Source organism: Pollachius pollachius (genome assembly GCF_949987615.1).
Source record: "Pollachius pollachius genome assembly, chromosome: 9".
NCBI lineage: Eukaryota > Metazoa > Chordata > Actinopteri > Gadiformes > Gadidae > Pollachius > Pollachius pollachius.
The window spans coordinates 5,724,471-5,743,337 of record NC_136942.1 but is presented as its reverse complement, the minus strand read 5'-3'; the positions used below and the strand labels follow the sequence as shown (position 1 = coordinate 5,743,337).

The 18,867-nt window shown below is 47.0% G+C and overlaps 1 protein-coding gene and 1 long non-coding RNA gene across 2 annotated transcripts in view; one reads left to right on the top strand and one right to left on the bottom strand.

The window, feature by feature from the left end:
• The window catches only part of kcnq1.2 (potassium voltage-gated channel, KQT-like subfamily, member 1.2), a 64,516-nt gene extending 56,762 nt beyond the window's left edge, over nucleotides 1-7,754 (top strand). The window contains exon 5 of the mRNA XM_079743556.1: nucleotides 6,987-7,754. Within this exon, the coding sequence (XP_079599682.1) occupies nucleotides 6,987-7,133 (147 nt within the window). The 3' untranslated portion in view covers nucleotides 7,134-7,754. The remainder of the gene's footprint in view (nucleotides 1-6,986) is intronic.
• Nucleotides 7,755-8,357: 603 nt separating this feature from the next.
• Nucleotides 8,358-18,860, bottom strand: LOC307081130. The gene is made up of 3 exons (XR_013812126.1): nucleotides 18,779-18,860; nucleotides 12,070-12,273; nucleotides 8,358-9,825 (listed from the first exon to the last, which is right to left on the bottom strand). It is a non-coding gene; the product is annotated as an uncharacterized lncRNA (long non-coding RNA).
• Between the last annotated feature and the right edge of the window lie 7 nt (nucleotides 18,861-18,867).

Sequence of the window (18,867 nt, the reverse complement as noted above, 5' to 3'; positions counted from 1 at the left end):
AAAGATTAGAATCTCTCTCCTCCCTAGCATGGCATAAGTTCCCCTCTGCCTCGTGATTTTTACGATGTGTACATTGTGTGTAAGTGTATTGTGTTACTCGTGCACTTGAGGGCAGTTAGCACAATTGAGATGAATTGACGAATTTGACTCAGATACATTCACCCATAGACAAACACACACACACACACACACACACACACACACACACACACACCAAAAAGGATGTACCCTTTCATTACCCGCTGCTATAAACACACATCGACACAAACAAGCCGGCTGTATGATGCTATCCCGTTTCATAACCACCCACTGAAATATGAAAGAGCCTGAGGGATGAGTAAACACACACACACTCTCTAGGCAGCAAAAACAAACAGTTAGCCAAGACGCATTTAAGTCTGCTCTCATGCTTTCTCAGTCCTCTCTCCTCCTCCTCCTCCCTCCCTCTCTCTCTTTTCAATCAGCCCGTCCATCTTTTATCCTTCACTTCACTTGCTCTGGTGTGTCCCGCTCTCTGTCTCCCAGTGAGAATACATTTTAGACCTCCTGTGTATGTGTGTGTGTGTTTCAGTCTGTATGTGTGTGTGGTGGGTGTGTGTTGGTGTGTGTAACATAAAATAACGAAATCATTCACTTGGCAGCTCATTTAGTTTGTCTCCAAATCACCAGTCCAGTCTATTCTGGTTTCTCATTTTTCGGTTTGTCCTCTTCCTCCTTCCTGCTGTGTAATTATTATCCCTTGCCCCTACTCTCTCTCTCTCTCTCTCTCTCTCTCTCTCTCTCTCTCTCGCCCATATCTCTCTCCAGTCACTCTGTCACAGTGATAATAATGATGACCTCTGTGTAACGCTGGCTTCCTATTGGCCCACCAGTGGCAAGGCCAGCATGTCAGCCCTCTGTTGCCATCTCTGCATTGTCCATTGTATCGAGATATGTGTGTGTGTGTGTGTGTGTGTGGGGTGTGTGTGTGTGTGTGTATGTGTTTGTGTGTTGAGTATGTGTGTGTGTGTGTGTGTGTGTGTGTGTGTATGTGTGTGCTTGTGCGTGTCGGTGTGTGTTTCTGTGCATGTGTGCAATGAGTGTGTATGTGTGCGTGTGTGTACGTGTGACACAGGCCCAGCCTCACCTGAACTGACCCTGAGTTGTTAACATACAGTGGGGAAAGAAAGTGGAGACAGTTGAAAGGGGGAACTCACTACCTCAAGTTCATATTCTACCTCTGGTTGTACTTGGGTTCCTTTTTTAAACGATGTACTCTTTATGTGTGCTCAAGTGACTGCTTCCCCTATTTTCGCGGGTCGTCAGATACTACAGTGCTTTTGAGCAACACCGTGACACTTGTCAGGAGGGATTTTACCAGACCACAGTGACAGTAGCAGCAGTACGATTCTGACTGGCAACGTTGGCCTTAACAGACAACCACAGCTCAACTCTCTGTGTCAGCTCTTTCCTCTTTGAACAGGTTGTATGCCTTTGCGTAAGGCAGCTCAACCTACAGTTTGTCCCCGGAAGCTATCTGAAATGAAATATGCTCTGAGCCTCTCTGAAATGTATGCATAAAAAGATACCACCTAAAGTACCCTAACTTTCCTATAGCATGTTCATTATTACTTTTCATTATCGTATCACTGATGTTTTTAAGAAGGGCCTTGCGAATCATATGCCCTGCGAATCCTCCATCAGTGAAAAACAATACATTCACAACAGATGAACCATGACAGCCAATCAGTGGAGGTTATATGTATTATAAAGTATTGCCTGGTACCAGCTTTTCTTTTAAAGGATCTCTTTCCATCTCAGTTATCGTTTTGCTGTCTCGCAGCACCGAGGGAATTAGGCTAATTTCAATGACAAGAGTTTTGTGTTTTGTTGGCTGCAGGACAGCCCCGGTTGAACACGAAACAGCCAAGTCATTCCTAGAGCTGGTAGTCTTTCATTCTGGCACCGCCGTGTCCATGTCTCCCCTTTTACTGTTCCTGGCTCCGCTCAGCTCTTGTTCTTTTGCCTACCATCTCCTTTCCATTTGTTTCCTATCATTTCCCTTTTCTTGTTTTTTCATTTCCCCTCCCCTCTCCTTCTTAGTTTTCTTCTTCTTCTTCTTCTTCGTTTTCTTCTTCTTCTTCTCCTTCTTCTTCTTCTTCTTCTTCTTCTTCTTCTTCTGCTTCTTCTTCTCCTTTTCCTCTACCCTGCTCTCATTTCCTCTCTTTCCTCTCTCCCTTTGTACTTTCGTTGTCTTTCTTTCTAGTTCTTCCCCTCCTTTGTTCCCTCCTTTCCTTCACTTCCGTCTCTCTGCTCTGCTCGATATGACTCGTCGCTGAGGAGGCTTAAAGCAGCCAGATGGAGCGCAATAAATGTATCTGGACACCTGTGTGTGCGTGTGTGTGCGCGTGTGTGTGTTTGTGCTTATGCGTGTGTTCTATTTTCTCTCCTCTCTCTCCTGAGCATCAGCGGAACTCGCTCGTCCATCAAGCAAAGGCTGCAGACGTTTTGTGCTTGGAGGAAGAGGGAGGCGGGGATAGGGTGGTGCTGAGGACAACGTCTGTCCTCCCAATAGATGGCGGTGTTTGATTCACACGCACACACACACACACACACACACACACACACACACACACACACACACACACACACACACACACACACACTTCTTTTAGTAAGAGCTGGAGACCAATTCTTCTTTTTTTCTGGCAGCACTGTTCGAAGGATCTTCTAAATTAGAAGATTAGTTTTCATAGTTGCCGATGTGTGATTTGCACCTTTTTCATTGCTATCTATCGTATCTTTAAAACTTTAGCATCTCAAGTCGTCTTAAAAATAGTAACATTCTCAGCAATGTACCTGTAAACAATCCTCACGTCATTCAGGCCGCACCCTATTCATCCTTCCAGCCGCTATCGTTTCTTGAGCTTTGAGCCTAAACAAAATATTTCTCAATGGCATGAGGCCTTACTACTGGGTATTTATAGCAGCATAGCCATTAGCATCTCGGTCAGGACACGGCTTTTCCCCTGTGGCTCCTTCTGCTCCATGGTGACGGCGACTTGTGGACAATAACATGGAGGCCCCCGTCGACTCTGTGCCGGGTTTGCTTGTTTTTCCTCCAGGGACCCTCCGGAGAACACTGTGTGTCCATGTGTGTGTACTCCCTTGCGTACTAGGGTGTGGGAGTGTGTTTACGTGTGTCTGGCTGTGTTTGTGTACGTGCGTCTTTGTTTGCGACAGAGCGGGCGGGTAACATCTAGGCTTGGGCAATTGTTTGCGAGAGCCGGGGGGATGTGTGTGTGTGTGTGTGTGTGTGTGTGTGTGTGTGTGTGTGTGTGTGTGTGTGCGCGCGCGCGTGTGTTGGCTGGTCAGAAAGGGTGTGTCCTGTGAACAGGAGCACTGGGTCGTCCCCATCACAAACCCATTAGTCGCGTCTCTGTCCAGCAATACATAAGTACTGCCTCCGTTTCCTTTATTGTTGTATCCAAATATACATTGATATATATATATATATATATATAAATGTTCTGATTTTATACAATCAGTTCATCTGTGATGTGTGCCGGAATCTGTTGATGGATCGTAATCTGGGCCTAGTGAAAATATCCGCTGCCCAAGTGATTGTGCACGCCTGGGGTCTGGGCGTATGGAGGTAGGGCTGTCCGGCCATGTGTTGACTGCAGCGATAGGGAGGGTCTGGGGCAGCTGGCGACTCAGCTGTCCCTGCAACATGTCTTGCCATGTGGTCCCCCAACAACAGCAGGCTAACGTATATATAGATATCGATGATGGGTAGATGGATGGAGGGATGAATGGAGGAATGGATGTAGGTAGATAGATAGACAGACAGACAGACAGACAGACAGACAGACAGACAGACAGACAGATAGGCTTAGTAGTAAGGTTTTGATCATTGAAATAGCGTTTATAGTGTTTAATTACAGGGTAAGGTTTGGTTCTCCTATGTCTTAGAGTTAGGTTAGTGTTTTATAGTTTGGTTTTAGGGTTTTGTGTTAGAGTTGGTTTTAGAGATAGGTTTTAGGGTTTTGGTTGGGATTTAGAGTTTAGTTTGGAGTTTGGATTTAAGGGATAGGATTTAGGGTTCGGAATTGTTTTTGCGATTTGGTTTAAGTGTTTGGGGTTTGTTTTAGGGTTAGGGTTTGGTTTAAGAGTTATGGTTTGATTTAGGCCATTCACTTTAGGGTTAGGTTTAGGGTTTGGCTTTAGGGTTGCGATTGGTTAGGTGTGCGTTAGGTTGTAGGGTTAGGTTTTAAGGTTAGGGTTTAGTTTTGGGATTAGGGTTTGGTTAAGGGTTAGGTTTTAAGGTTTGGATCACAGGATGGGCCAGCCCACTACTTGGGTATAAGTTACTTATTTATTAAAGGAGATGGTGTTAACCACTAGGGTTAGCTAACCCTAGTAGTTAACCATTTCTTTGTCAGTGTATGCACTGGGAAAAAAATTAAGATTTATATATATAAATCTATAACAATATATATATATAATATATATATTTATATAAATACTAGCCTCTTTCCGAGGGTAGAATTCCTGATCCATGCTAATCTCCAACTAGAATGTTGGTAAATCGGTAGATTACTGGCCAACATGTTTATGATAGCCCATTATTCCTTAAGCCTTATCCGGAAACAGCGCGTGCTCCGGCTACTTAGTACAACTATTTAGGTCACAGTGAAATCCTGACAGAAAGGCGACCAGTGTTGCAACACCAGCTGAATGAATACAGCTTCAGCACCACGCTCAATGTGAAAGTACTTAGGATAATATGTTGGTCAAGCCGGTCAATACGATCAACCTACATATTTGGGGAGTGAGACATGTCGTTGGGCCGCTAGTTCAAGGTTTCTAACTAACAGAGAGAGCATTTCTGTTCCAAGTAATTTCAGACGGAGTTGGCTGTTTGAATAAATATAAATATATATATAAATGGTTGAATTAAATGGTTTTGGGTTTCCGTTTCCTTGTAATATTTGCCATGGAATACCGCAGCACGACTTTCCAACAGACAAAACAGCAATGACTAATGGGAGGAATTTCTCATTGAAGGCCAATGCTAACGGTGTAATATATTATTATATATAGTATGTTGCATATGTACCGCAGGCGAAGCTAAGCTCATTCTTAAACAATTAGCAGGGTTAAAAAAATGCATCACATGGCTGCAATTCAACAATCTGCGTCGTCTCCGGTTGTTTTGGGGTTTGCCATGCCGGGAATTCATCCCTGCTCATGAAATGTGCTTTGAGTCCTACATATTTATGTTCTGGCTCCTATTTCAACCTCAACAATGTCTTATTACCAGCCCTGTTTGACATACACGTGTGTAGGCCATCAAGAGGCACACTATTAAACATGGCCCAAAGAGATGGTGTGTGAGTTTGTGTGTATGTGTGTGTGTACGTGTGTGTGTGTATCCGCGCGTGTGTGTGTGTGTGGTTGTGTGTGTGTCAGCGTGCGTGCGTGCGTGCGTGCGTGCGTGCGTGCGTGCGTGCGTGCGTGCGTGCGTGCGTGCGTGCGTGCGTGCGTGCGTGCGTGCGTGCGTGCGTGCGTGCGTGCGTGCGTGCGTGCGTGCGTGCGTGTGATTGTGTGTAAGCAACCGTAAGCCTATGAAAATGCTATTGACGTTAACTATCTGAGTGTGCTGGGCTGACTGAGGCCGGGGCTGGGCTGGGGGCTATCCCTATCAGGGGCTGGGGGTAGAGGGACGTCTGAAGGCTCCTGTGTCTGCCTGTTGTGAGCGATGTAATGCCCCTTTGATGTCCCTCTCTGTTTAGCCTTTGATTTACAAAGCGCCATTTTACCCTCGCCCTTTTTTCCCTCTTTTATTTGCCATCTTTGGAGTTAATGGGTGTGTGTGTGTGTGTGTCAGTGTGTGCATGTGTGTGTGTCTATGTGGGTGTGTGTGTGTGTGTGTGTGTGTGTGTGGGTGTGCTGACTAAGTACTTCTGAAAGGATGACTAGATAAGTACAGAGGTAAAGCCAAGGCCAGAGAGGATTGCAGACACTCTCTTTGAAGATATTACAACATGGTGTGTGTGTGTGTGTGTGTGTGTGTGTGTGTGCGTGCGTGCGTCTGTGTGTGTGTGTTTGTCTGTCTGTGATAAAATGGCAGCATTGGCCTTGTGTGTCTGAGTGTATGAGATGGTGTAAAAATGAGTAAACAGAACAAGAAGCGCGCGCGTGTGTGTGTCTGTATGCATGTGTGCGTGCGTATGCCACCCCTCTATGTGTGTGCGCATCAGGGCTGTTTGTCTTGTCGCCACTGCTGGCGGCGGCCTTTTGAGTGTTACTTGCGTGCGTGCGCCTTGATGTAAATGCAGACTCCAGCCTCTGTGTCTGGCTCCCCCCCCCCCCCCCCCCCCCCTCGCCGCCCTTAGACACCGGGACTGTCTGTCTGTCTGTCTGCTTGCAGCGCGCTGGGGCGTGAGCGTTCGTCTACCCTCAGCCTGGTGGTTAGACTGGCGGCACCCAGGCCTCCACGGGGTGACACACCTGTGTTTACGCCTGAGCGATGGCGTCAACAACAGTGGCTTGGATGTTTGTGCCCCCGTGTGCGTTTCCTGCATTGTGTGTAGGCCATGGGTGTGAGTGTGCGTGTGTTTGTGTGTGTGTGTGTGTGTATGTGTGTGTGCGTGTGTGCGTGCGTGTGTGCGTGTGTGCGTGTGTGTGTGTATGTGTGTCTTTCTTCCAAAGCTGTCGTAATGAGCGCCTTGGGCAGGTAGCATGTGAGCGGCGGGCTAAACGTGTCATTATGTGGCCGGCTGCCCTGTCATTCTGTCATGGAGAAGGAGACTGCATTAGAGGGAGCCACTGCAACAAAACAATGGATCAACGGATGGCCGGGCACCTCACATTCTATTCTTTGTGTGCGTCGGCCGTCCCCTCTGAAGATCTGAACTGCTGTTATCACACAACTGACTGTACCTGTTTTTCTGTTTTGTGTTTTTTGTTTCCTGTTTCCTGTGTGTGTCACGCAACTCCAGGTTCAGCTCATGGACATGAAGGTGGAGTCGGTGCTGCAGATCCTGACGGAGCAGTTCAGGCCCGACCCGCCGCTCTCGTCCGGGGCCTCCCTCCGCCGCGGGGTCCTCCAAAGGAGGATGGGCGTCAGCGTGGACGTGGGCCTGTGACGCGGCGCTGACGTCATCACTACGGGACACAGGAAGTGGTCGTGAGGGGGTTGGTGATGGCACGAACAGCTCAAAAAAAAATCACCATGAGGCAAACCGTTTTTTTCTCTACCTCTTAGGAATCTTAACTGTGTTTCGTTTTCTTTCATTCTTCCGCTGAACTTTGACCTCAAAGGAGGATTGATACTTCGACGTCCTTCGACTTCTCCATTAGTTGGTGTACCTGCCTAGTACTCTCAGGAGATGAGAGTATCGTATCTCCATCTGCTGTAGCTCCCCCCCCCCAGCCCACCCCCCCTTCCCCTTGTGGCATACAGCCGTTCATACCCAACCACTCCTTTTTGCACTCATTCTGCGTTCGTTGGAAGCCTCAAAACCACCCAGCCTCCCCGCCTCCTCTCTTCACCCGATGATGTGGATTTATGAATATCCCACCACAGCATTCCGACACCGGCGAATGTTTTTCCAAGCGCTAACTAACCCAGTAATGAAGTCCGGGCTACGCCACACTCCCCCCAGACCTGAGGTAACATTAGAGAGAGCCCAATGCCCGGGGGCCCCAAGGAATTCCTCCCCCCTCCTTCAGGGCCTGATGTTATTGGCACCGCCGTCATCCTCCTTCTCCTCCTCCTCCTCCTCTCCCTCCTCCACCGTCAAGTGGTCCAGAAACAAGGGCACCCCCCCCCCCCCCCCCCCCCCCCCCCCCCATCCCCCGCTGCATATCCATCCAGCCTTAAGTGTTTCTGGGGGCTGTGGTGGTTATTTATTGATGGTGATTGAACAGCACAGCGGGGATGGGCGAGGTAGGGTGGGGGAGGGCGGGAGGGTCAGCAGTGAAGTAGTCCATCATCGAGCTTATAGAGTAAGACCCCCCTGGCCCCTCCCCCTGTCCCAGGTACAAGGAAGAAACGAGTCTGTGTCAAAAGGTTCGGAAGTGTTCTTTTGACCACTGTTTCGGGAAACCTTTGGTTCAGTGTTTGGTTAAATGGCTGAGGAAGGATGGAATGCCAAACAGAGCAATGTGAGTTTCGACATTGAGCCGGTGTAGCGAGGGCTTAGACTAAGAAACAAACGGAGAAGGGGGGAAAGGGGGGGAAAGGGGGAAGGGGTTTCAAATACTGATTTACTGCTCCGTGAGGCTAATAGAAACTAGCCCAGCGGCCGGCACGGGGTCTGCCGTCGTCCAGAAACAAAGCCTGAAGCGTCTGATGTGCGGTACCCTCCCCGGCCGGTGCCCCGACCACGCGTACACTTCTCTCTTATTACCGTTTTCCTTGCAAAGCTGTGTGCAATTTGAAATACATTTGCCCCCCATTAAAGCTCTGATTATTTGTCCTACTCTTGCGGGGCTAATGAAGTGCTGGATTCCTGGTAAGAGGAGATTACCTGCTGGGAGTGACTAATGAAAGGAAACAGTGCAAAAATGTGTAGAATTCAAACAGTAAGCTCCGAGTAGCCAGCGTGTTCCATCACTTTTTTTCTATTTTTTTTTTTCCTTCTCTACTGTGGCTAAGGTACGAAGTATCCGACTACTACCAAGGCCGTGAAGCGAAGCGTTTATTTGATTTTTATTATTTTTTTATTAAGACCATGTTTGGAATTAAAATGTATGAGTCGTTAGGCTTTTTTTTCATTGTGTATCTCCACCTAAGACACTTAGGCTTGTAAGAAGGGGAAAACAAAGCCCTGAACTGACTGGCGACGCAAGACCTTGCATAATTATGCTATGCACATTCCTGGAAAGACACACACACACACAAACACACACACACACGCACACACACACACACAAACACACACACACACACACACGCACACACACACACAAACACACACACACACACACACACACACACACACGCACACACTCACACACACAGCCAGGCTGAAACAGGGAGGGGTGGAGTCTCTACTCTACTCTCTATTTGTTTTTCTTACTGCTATATTCATTTCAATTTCTTTCTTTTTTTTGCAGTGGTTGAACATTATCTGTATTGTTCTTCATATATAAATGGTAAAGTTAAAATGTAAAAAAATTAAAAAGGGGGTGGTTAGGGATTATTTGTGGATGGAACTTGATGCGCATTTTCTGTCCGTCCTGTACTGCTGTACAGTTTTTTTAAGACGTTGTAGATAAGAACATTGCCTTACTGTATTTATTATCATGTTTAGAGATCAACCTGACCAGAAACTGCTGGAGCCCTGGTTGAGCGGGCTAGTGAAAAGCACAGAAAGAATGAGAGAGAGAGAGAGAGAGAGAGAGAGAGAGAGAGAGAGAGAGACTCATGGCATTTGATGAAAATGGTTATAAAGGATATTGACGAACCCCCTCTGCACTGTAACTGTAAATAAAGAAACATCCATTTCATTATACGTTGGCCTTTTTTCTTTCCATTGGTTTGGTATGGATTCTTTTACAGAGTTATCGGTTCCGTGATCGGGTTCGGTCGAAGCTCTCAAAGTCGTAGACTTGTTTGTCTTTCTGTCTTTCTTTTTCTTCTCTCCTTCCTTTCGGTCCAGTTGTTGACATCCGAGAGCGAGCTCGGTCAACCCTCTGCGAGCTGTCTCTTTTCTTTCCATTTCTCTTCATTTCTTCCTTTCATTCTTCCCTTCCTTCTTTTTTCGGTCCGGTAAGCTGTCATCTGAGAGCAAGTTGGACCGAGACTCTGTTAGCGTTCTTTTTGTTCTTTCCCTGAAGAAAAAATGAAAGATAGAAAAAAGGAGTCAAAAGTATTTCTCTCTATCTTTCTTTCATTCTTTCTTTAGGTCACGGCAGTGTTAGCTGTGGGCCGGTGCTTTCCATCCAAATATAATCCTCTCGTTTTCGCCAAATTCCCTTCGCTGTGCAATCACAGAGGAAGTGAGCAGAAGAGAGAGAGACACACACAGCGAGAAAGAGAGAGAGAGAGAGAGAGAGAGAGTGCAAAAGAGAGCGAGAGAAAAAAACCACGTCCACCGTGCCTACTTTGAGCTTCAATATTCCATAACCCATCGAGAGAGGCATGCGGAGGAAAGAGAGAATACGGATCAAATTACCACTCAATTATATTTTCCTTCAAAGGCCAAGACATACTGGGGATGTCCCAAGATCAGCAGGGTCCAGCTCAGGGAGAGAAGGGGGTGTGGTGGTGGAGAAGGGCCGTAGGAGAGGAGCTGTAGGGCTAGGTTCCTCAGGAGGGGGTAGATCGGCAGGGGACAAAAGGGGGGGACTGGGTGTGTGTGTGGTGGGGGGGGGGGGGGGGGGGGGGGGGAGGGGGGGGGGGGGGGAGTTACAAGGGCAAGGGGCCGGAGAGCTATTGAATGGAGCAAGAGGGGAGAGCAGGAGCGAGGAGAAAGAGGGGAGTGAGGGAGTTGAAAGGGGGGAGAGAGAGAGACAGTAAAGGAGGGAGGAGGGGAGGGGAAATAGGGAAGGGAGAGGAGTGGAGGATTAATAAGTGAGAGAGTTTAAGAGGAGAAAGCGAGGGAGGGAGGTAAAAGAGGGGAACGAGAGACAGTGAACGAGGAGGAAGGGAACGAGAGGCTAGAAAAAGGGTGGGGAGAGAGACAGTGAGGAGAAGGAGGAGAGGGGGGAGGCAGGAGGAAGATGGGGGGAGAAAGAGGGGGGAAGGGCGGAGGAAAGAGACATTTTCAATTAGCCAGATTAGACGTCATGGTGCCGCCTTGCCTGCTGCACTCCTCTGGTTTCTATCACTGTTGGGCCAATTTGGAAGCGAGGGAAAAGAGAGAGAGCGAGAGAGAGAGAGAGAGAGAGAGAGGCAGGGGTAGAGAGAGGTAGACCGTGGGCCAACGGCGAGCTCTGTCTACAGAGGGTGCTTTATGTAGCGCCCGGGAGCCCATACTGCCCCCCCACCCTCCCCCCATCACCCCAGCTTTCATCTTAAAACTAGAAAGAGACGCGGAGACAAGCCACTTCAAAAGACAGTTTGATCTTGGAAGTACACAGGAGTGGGACCCAAAAGAGGATCTAAAGAAGTGCTTAGGCAGAAGAATATTAAAAAGAGAGGAAGTAAGACACAGAGAGAGAGAGAGAGAGAGAGAGAGAGAGAGGGGGGAGAGACAGAGAGAGGCTGTAGGGTAGGCGTTGCCATGGTGAAAATCTTCTCTTCTATACTCAAGGTCGTAGGTCACGGTTCATGGGCCTGGGAGGGGTTTGGCTGTGAGCCGCTTGTGTGTCTCTTCGTGCGACGGTGCACGTATGTATGGCTATTGATCATGATGAGACTAGCAGGGCGATTCATTTACTTCATAAAGATATCATCATGATATCAATCAATTAAAAACAATGAGGAAAACACACCAGTTAGCTTAGTGTGGCTGCAAGGGAGACAAGATGTTCTCGAGATAAGGTGACTCATCCGCTCATCGGCTCTGGGGTGAACACTGACAGTGGCTGGGGTTCATTGTACAATTTCCCAGAAAAGTCAGTTATTTTGTGAATGTACTTTTTTAATTATTGAAGGTAGTAATTTGGCGTTATTCTTACATTTTAAATGTACTTAAAGAAGAAGTCTACTTCAAATATGTTTCTGCTTCAAATCTAAGGTTACTTAATACAACAACAATTTCAATTATTTAAGACATTGTAAAGCCTAACCCTAAAACCCAACGCCAACTGAGCACAAAATAAAAGAATAAATAAATAAAGTCAAACACTAAAACCAAACCCTAACCCGAAATACCAAGCCTAAGCCTAAATCCATTTTATTCATATTTAGGTAGCTACAATGTGGGAAATTTGACAAGGTTTTAAACAACATTCTCATTATTACACCCCCAATCATTGAATCATTGTTATACATACCGCCTCCCTCGAAAAAATGCTTTTATCAGACCAGACCACAAAACATTTCCAGCCTTCAAAAAATGCCATTGGATCCTGAACTCTAAATTAAAATATAATTTGAAAATGCTTAAAGTCTAGACAGCATACAGATACCTCCAGACAGTCAAATTCCACATCACAATGGGCCTTGAAAAAGCATTGGCATTGGGTCCTCCAGGAGATGCTGTTCAACCGACGGTGCTCATCTGGTGGTCGTGGTGTGGGCGTCAGCCAGCATCTCCCGGCTCCAGGCCTGCCCCCAACATGGGGCTTTGAGGGGAGCCACCTGTCCAGGGGGGCCCCAGCCTGCCGCGGGCCCTGAATAACATATGAAAGCAGATATGGGTCAACAGGTGTGTGGGTGTGTGTGTGCGTGCGAGTGGGTTTGTGTGGATGTGTGTGTGTGTTTGTGCCCGCGGTGGGTGTGGGGGTCACTCCAGTCAGGACTCTACAAATAGCTAGGCAGACAGTTGGCTCTGGAGGACAGTTGTTCTTGCGGCCTCCTGGTCTCCCTTGCTCCTCTTTCCTGTAGAACGCTTCACATTCCCATGGCGATGGCTACGGCTGCCCTTCAGCAGCGACCAAGGTAATGGAAGTAAGGGGTGTAGGCCTTAAAGAATACCTACTTCGGTTCATACACCTATTTAAAAACAAATGTCCCTAACCCTTACCCTGACCTCACGCTCTATTGAACATAAATCCATTATTTAGCCTGGTATGCTTCAAGCTCAGAGGTCAATATTAAATAATGTAATTATTGAGGAAGTAGGATGCTGTGTAACAGCACTAACTAGGTATATATAAGGGACAGCTCACACAAGACACAAGGTTTCTCGTGTGGACCTTCCCCGTCACGTTCAACCAATCCACTCTGCATTAACACCCGAACCCCCTTGCTTGTGTGCAACCTCTTAGATACAGTATGCCCTTTGACCTGTGACCCCTGGTTGGCCAAGGCCAGGGCGACATCACCCCGATGGGATAATAAATCACCCGGGAGGCCAGGAGTGTGACGTGACCCCGCATAACCTCTGGCCCTCGCGAGATGCTCTCCTCGTCCATATGTCTGTGGCTCACCTCATTCCACCCCAGGGCCCGGCCAGAGGCGAGCTCCCGGGCCAAGAACAACAGAACACAAAACCCAGCCTCGCTCCCATCCAAAGAGCCGTCCCAGCTCCTCTGTTTCAAGTGCTCCGTCCAAAGCGGGACTGCAGAAGAAAAGCCCCACCCAGTGCTGGCTGGGCTGACCGTGTGCTCTCGCTAACACTGTGTTACTGCCACAGTGGATTTGCACACAGAGCCCGGACACACGTTCCCAGAGAGAAGGGCGTGGGGGTGTTGGGGAGAGGGTGGAGCAGGGGGATATGGGTTCACGTTATTTAGGGGGGACTTCTCCCTCTCGGACCAGGGGAGAGAACCCCCCTATTGGGAGACTGGGCAGGCTTCAGTGGTGCTCTAGGTGGGTATGGTCTGCCCAGGCTGGTCCCTGTCCTCCCTGGTGCTACTTTACGTAGAGAGGAAGAGAGAGTTACAGGGTTAGAGAGAGAGAATCTTAGGAAACATCAGGCGAGCTAATGTACAAACCACGGAAGCATCATGTCTGGTAGTCACCCAGGTTTGATTCTGAGGTGCGCACCTATGCCAAATCAGTTATTCTATCCTCCTTCAACTTTCCACCTCCCTGACTGTCTTTAGGTTAGTCCTGTCCATGAACACACAACGTGCCCGTGCAAACAAAACCAATAATAAAATAAAGGGGAAGAAAGGGAATTAAGAGATAATAGGGAACATATCATAAGTTCTTATTATCAACATATTAACTTGTTTCTGATAAGGTTCACTGGAAAAGAGAAGTGAGAGGAGATCATTAGAATTAACAAAGAATTTGTCTAGTTCCTTGAAACCGGTGTTGTACAGTGTACAGTCAACCACAAGCAAAATGCAACCACAAGAAATGATTTGAGAGGAGACAGGGTATGACTATGAAGAAGAAAAGACAAATGTTTTAGGTTAAATTAAATTAAGGTGCTTAAGTTCAACAATTCATAGTGCCAACGCTAAGTTTAACATAGCTTTCATTCCATGCTTTAATCCATTCCATTGCATGCTCTATTGGATGCTTCATTTTATTATCAATTCACCCTCAGTTGACACTGCACAGCATCCCCCCGGTTCCAGCTCAGCCCAAAGCCGTAATTTTCAGAGTGAAAATTGAAAATAGAGTGGAAAATTAAGTACTAGGAGGCCGATGGACCACATTCACAGTGGCTTTCCAGAGATCGACAGTGAGAGAGAGAGAGAGAGAGAGAGACAGACAGAGTGAGAGAGGTAAAGAGATAAAGGTTGATGGACAGACACAGTGTGAGTGAGAGAGAGAGAGAGAGAGAGAGAGAGAGAGAGAGAGAGTGCGAGTGAGAGGTGAGTCTCATATGGGCAGCGGCCTGGTTTCCTCATCAGGACATGTGTCAGAGAACATGCTCCCTCGCCCCTACAAGCAGCCCCAGACCCGGGGAGCGTGTGGCGTGCCGGTCCTCCCAGCGCCCCTGACGAGAGAACCAGAGGCAGGAGCGAACCAGGGCACCCGCCAAGAGACGGCCTGGAGCAGGAGGGGATCTGGGATAGTGGCCATGTTAAACCTTCTTATTGTAAAAGGGAAGCGGCGGGGGGGGGGGGGGGGATTGGCTGCTTGATGTCCTCATTGTGTTCCCATGTCCTCATCATTTGTGCGATTGTGAGGACGGGTGTAGCGTTGTAATCCGAGGCACGGTGTGGTCAGTTGGGTAAGGTTCTATTTTGAATGACTGGAAACGTAGCCGCGCACGCACGTGAGGCAACGTTGCCAATCGTTGCATCATGTGGAAATATTTGGAATTTCGTCGTGTTTTTTTGTCACACCACACCCCTTAATCCACGCACGGCTGTTCTCTTGTTAGAGCAAGGACATAATATGGAATATAAATACTGAATGAATCAATTATAAAACGTTCTTGAATGAATCCAGTTTAAAAAAAGAAAGTAGCAAAAATAACAATAAAAAAGGATGTGCATTCATATTCGAAATAGACACTCTCACACACGCACACGCACACACACACACACGGTGTGAATGCTCTGCACGGACACGGCTGCCAGGACAAGCCTGTTTCCATCTATCTCCTCCACACAGGTGGTTTATCTGGACGCTGCCTCTCTTTCTCAGCCAAACGCATCTGACTGCATCTCCGAGCATTCCTGAGCGGATTAGTGGGCCAGGTACCGTCGTCATAGACAGATAGAGACAGGGAGGGGGAGGAAATATAAAAGAGAGCGAGGGAGAGATAGTCGGCCTCGCTCGGCCTGTTTGTTGTTACGCCTTGTGCCGCGTGCTTGAGCAGATTCGCCTTGATAAAAGATAAAGGTCCTTTGATAGGCTGCAGGTGCACTCGTTTAATGAAAATGACTATCCTCGCCCCTGCTTGCCAACACCCCTTCCCCCCACCCCCACCCCGAGCCTCCAATTTGCGTTTTGGTGGAGACTCTACTGTGCAGCGCAGCACACATATCTGCACATCTGTCATGCAACGCTCTGCAGCTTCTCTCTGACCTCCTCCTCCCCGCTCCCTTTCCCCCCATACTAACACGCACACGCAGCACCTCCAAAACCTCCTCTGAATATATTTATATATATATATATATATATATATTAGGGGAAAAAGCATTCCAGACGCTAAAACAAATCATTGAAAAAAATTTAAAACAAAAAAAAGATGACAGTTGAAGTTTGGCCTACCGTGGGCCTGTTTTACAGACTCGCAAGAACGGAAAGAAAGAAAAGGAGAGATTTAAAAAAAGGATCCAGGAGGAGGGTTGGAGAGGGAGGGACGGAGGAAGAGAGATTGAGAGAGGGCAAGAGAGAGAGAGGCAACCAGGGGGAGAGAGGCAGGGAGAGAGAGAAAGAGAGAGGGGCAGGGAGAGAGGGGGAGAGAGTGGGAGTGAGAAAGCGAGAGAGAAGTGAGAGAGACAGAGGCAGGGAGAGGGAGACAGGCAGGGAGAGAGAGAGAGAGAGAGGGGCAGGGAGAGGGAGTGAGAGAGCGAGAGAGAAGTGAGAGAGACAGAGGCAGGGAGAGGGAGACAGGCAGGGAGAGAGGCAGAGAGAGAGAGAGGGAGAGGGAGTGAGAGAGCGAGAGAGAAGTAAGAGAGACAGAGGCAGGGAGAGGGAGACAGGCAGGGAGAGAGGCTGAGAGAGAGAGAGGGAGAGGCAGGGAGAGAGCGGCAGAGAGAGAAGGAGCGAGAAAGAGAGACGCAGAAGGAGTGCGGGCCCGTTCCCGGGTCGGATGCGGGAGTGCCAGGGGAGAGGCCTGCTGACGTGGGTTGTGGCCCGGGCAGGCTACATGCAGAGGAACCTGTGGCTTTATATTAAGTGCCACAGTGGTTAACAGGAAAAGATAACCTATTTCTGTTGGTACAACGAGGAAGTGTGAATTCACAGGGCCTTGACACACTCGTCCGCATTGCAGACGTTTAGGTTCTGCAGAAAAACGTCATTCTCCGCCTGCATCTGTCGTCACCGCCGGACTGGAATTCAACTCATCATGCCGGTTGTGACAGGCTGTGGTGGCAGATTGTATGAGAAAGGAAGCGATTAAAGAAATGGTTGGGGGGGCGGGGTTTCCTGACATCTTTTTTTTTTACCATTTACTGTAATTCCTGAACACGATTGGCAGTTAAGATACTGATTTGAATGACTACCTTCTTTAAGACCTGGAATAAATGTCACTTTTGTGAAAATGTGAAATGTGAGAAAGTGTAACATAGTTGAAATTGTATGACTATTTTTTGTGTTATATACACATATATCACAACAGTTATTTTTTATAATTATAAAAAATATTTATTTTAATTTAAGCATTAAACAATGCAAAATATTTATTGTCATAAATGACCAATTATTGCAGTAAGAAGAATAGTATCTCTATTTGCATAAGGAAACTGAAAGCTGAGTTAATAGCAACAGTAACAAAAACTAGTGCAAACACTACCAGCAACAGTTGCCAGTTTAGCAGCATAATTAGAAATTTATAAAAATATAAATATAATAAAAGAAAAATATTTAAAAAATATTAGCAATATTATTTTCCCCTTTTACATTTTTCAGGAGTTGGGCCTCTGCAAATAACATTCTCACAGCAATGACAAAATTCATATAAAAATACCATAATAGTAATATATATATATATTGTTATTGCTTTTTCTGAATAGTTATGTTTTACACTTAACTAAGCTATCTTATCTCGACAGGGTTTCAAGAGGCCAATAGCCTTTTGTGCAATGGAGTTTTAATGAAAATAAGATGAAGATGGATATAGATATTCATAAAAAGCAAGACAGTCAGTCAAACGACCACACTCCTTGTCAAGCTGCTATCCACCCATTCACCGATGCAGTCAGTTCAAGCCTGTCACTTACCCACCAAGTCAGTCAGTAAGTCAGTCAGTCAGACATGTCTCGTGTTTAGGCAGGGTAGGGTTAGTGTAGGGTCCCTAAACGTGTTCCTTTGTTTAGGCGGAGAAGACCCAGACACAACAGTGGCCCGGCCTGGCCCCTCACAAAGGTCCCCCACACAAAGAGCCACACACTGGGACAATGGAGCAGGCCAGGAGTGGGGGGAAGGGGGGGGGGGCTGACTGTGGCCGTACTGGGGTTACCCACCTGCACACTTCAGAACACCACCCCACCCCCACGGTAACCCCTTCCCCCTAATGCAGACACATACTTAAACACACACACACATGTGCATGTGCACACACACACACACCCACACACACACATTCTTGTGCATGTGCGCGCGCACACACACACACACACACACCACACACACACACATTATAAAACGTTGCAGGTGTCTTCCTGTTGTTGTTGTGGTAGGGGCACTCAGCTTGAGTTAGCAAAAGAGGAAGTCATTGGGTGGGAAACTCTCTGCGGATTCTAATTATTTTTTGAGAAGGGACAAAGGGAGACTGATGTTATTCTGAATCACAGAGGTTGTTGTTGTAAGATGAACAAACCTGACTACACTCTTAGTTCAGGGGATGCATGGGTTTGTACCCAGATACCTCACGATTATATATTTTATATGTGAAACAACTTCATAGGATGTTCTGGCCAGAGCTATTTAGCTATGTCGATGCAAACGTCTCTGGTCTGGTCCCAGCCAGAGAAGAATTATAGTATTTTAAAAGTGGTCTCCTGGACTTTTAATCTGAAGATAATCTACTTGGATCCCCTGATTTTATCAACAGCCAAAATACAAATGTTCAGACGGCTTTCTCCTGCAACTGCTGAGCATGCAAGTGCACCTGAGCAATAAACCCCACAGCTGCCTTTATTTTGTATTTTATTCTTTTAATTTCACCCAAAGGATAACCATCCACATAATGTACACCGCAAAACAATGTATATATGTTTATATATATATACATATATCATACAAAACGTAACGAAGGTACACGGACACTTATCTTAAACATGTTTAGTCATTGTTACTTTCAGATTGGTTTAGAAAATGCCCTTTATAGAAACAGATGTTTTTTCATCGTCTACAAAAACAGCGAAAGTCCTATGTGCAAATTCGTTTATAAACGCTGTAAACTCTCATCCGTATGGGGTTCAGTTATCACCTCAAATATAATCCGAAAAGAAAAACGCCCAACATTAAACATGACACAAATGCATATTTTTCTCTCCGCGTCCCCGCACGGTTCTGCGCGCGCGGATACACGCATTCAAATGTCCGCATGATGTTCTCTCTAAAATATTAAATGGTATGAATATGCATAAAGGTTACCTTAAAGAGCAAAGAATCGCGTTTTGCGCTTGCACTTCTTCCCTGAAACCACTCCTAAGAGAAGTCAACTTCAAAAACCGGCACGCGAA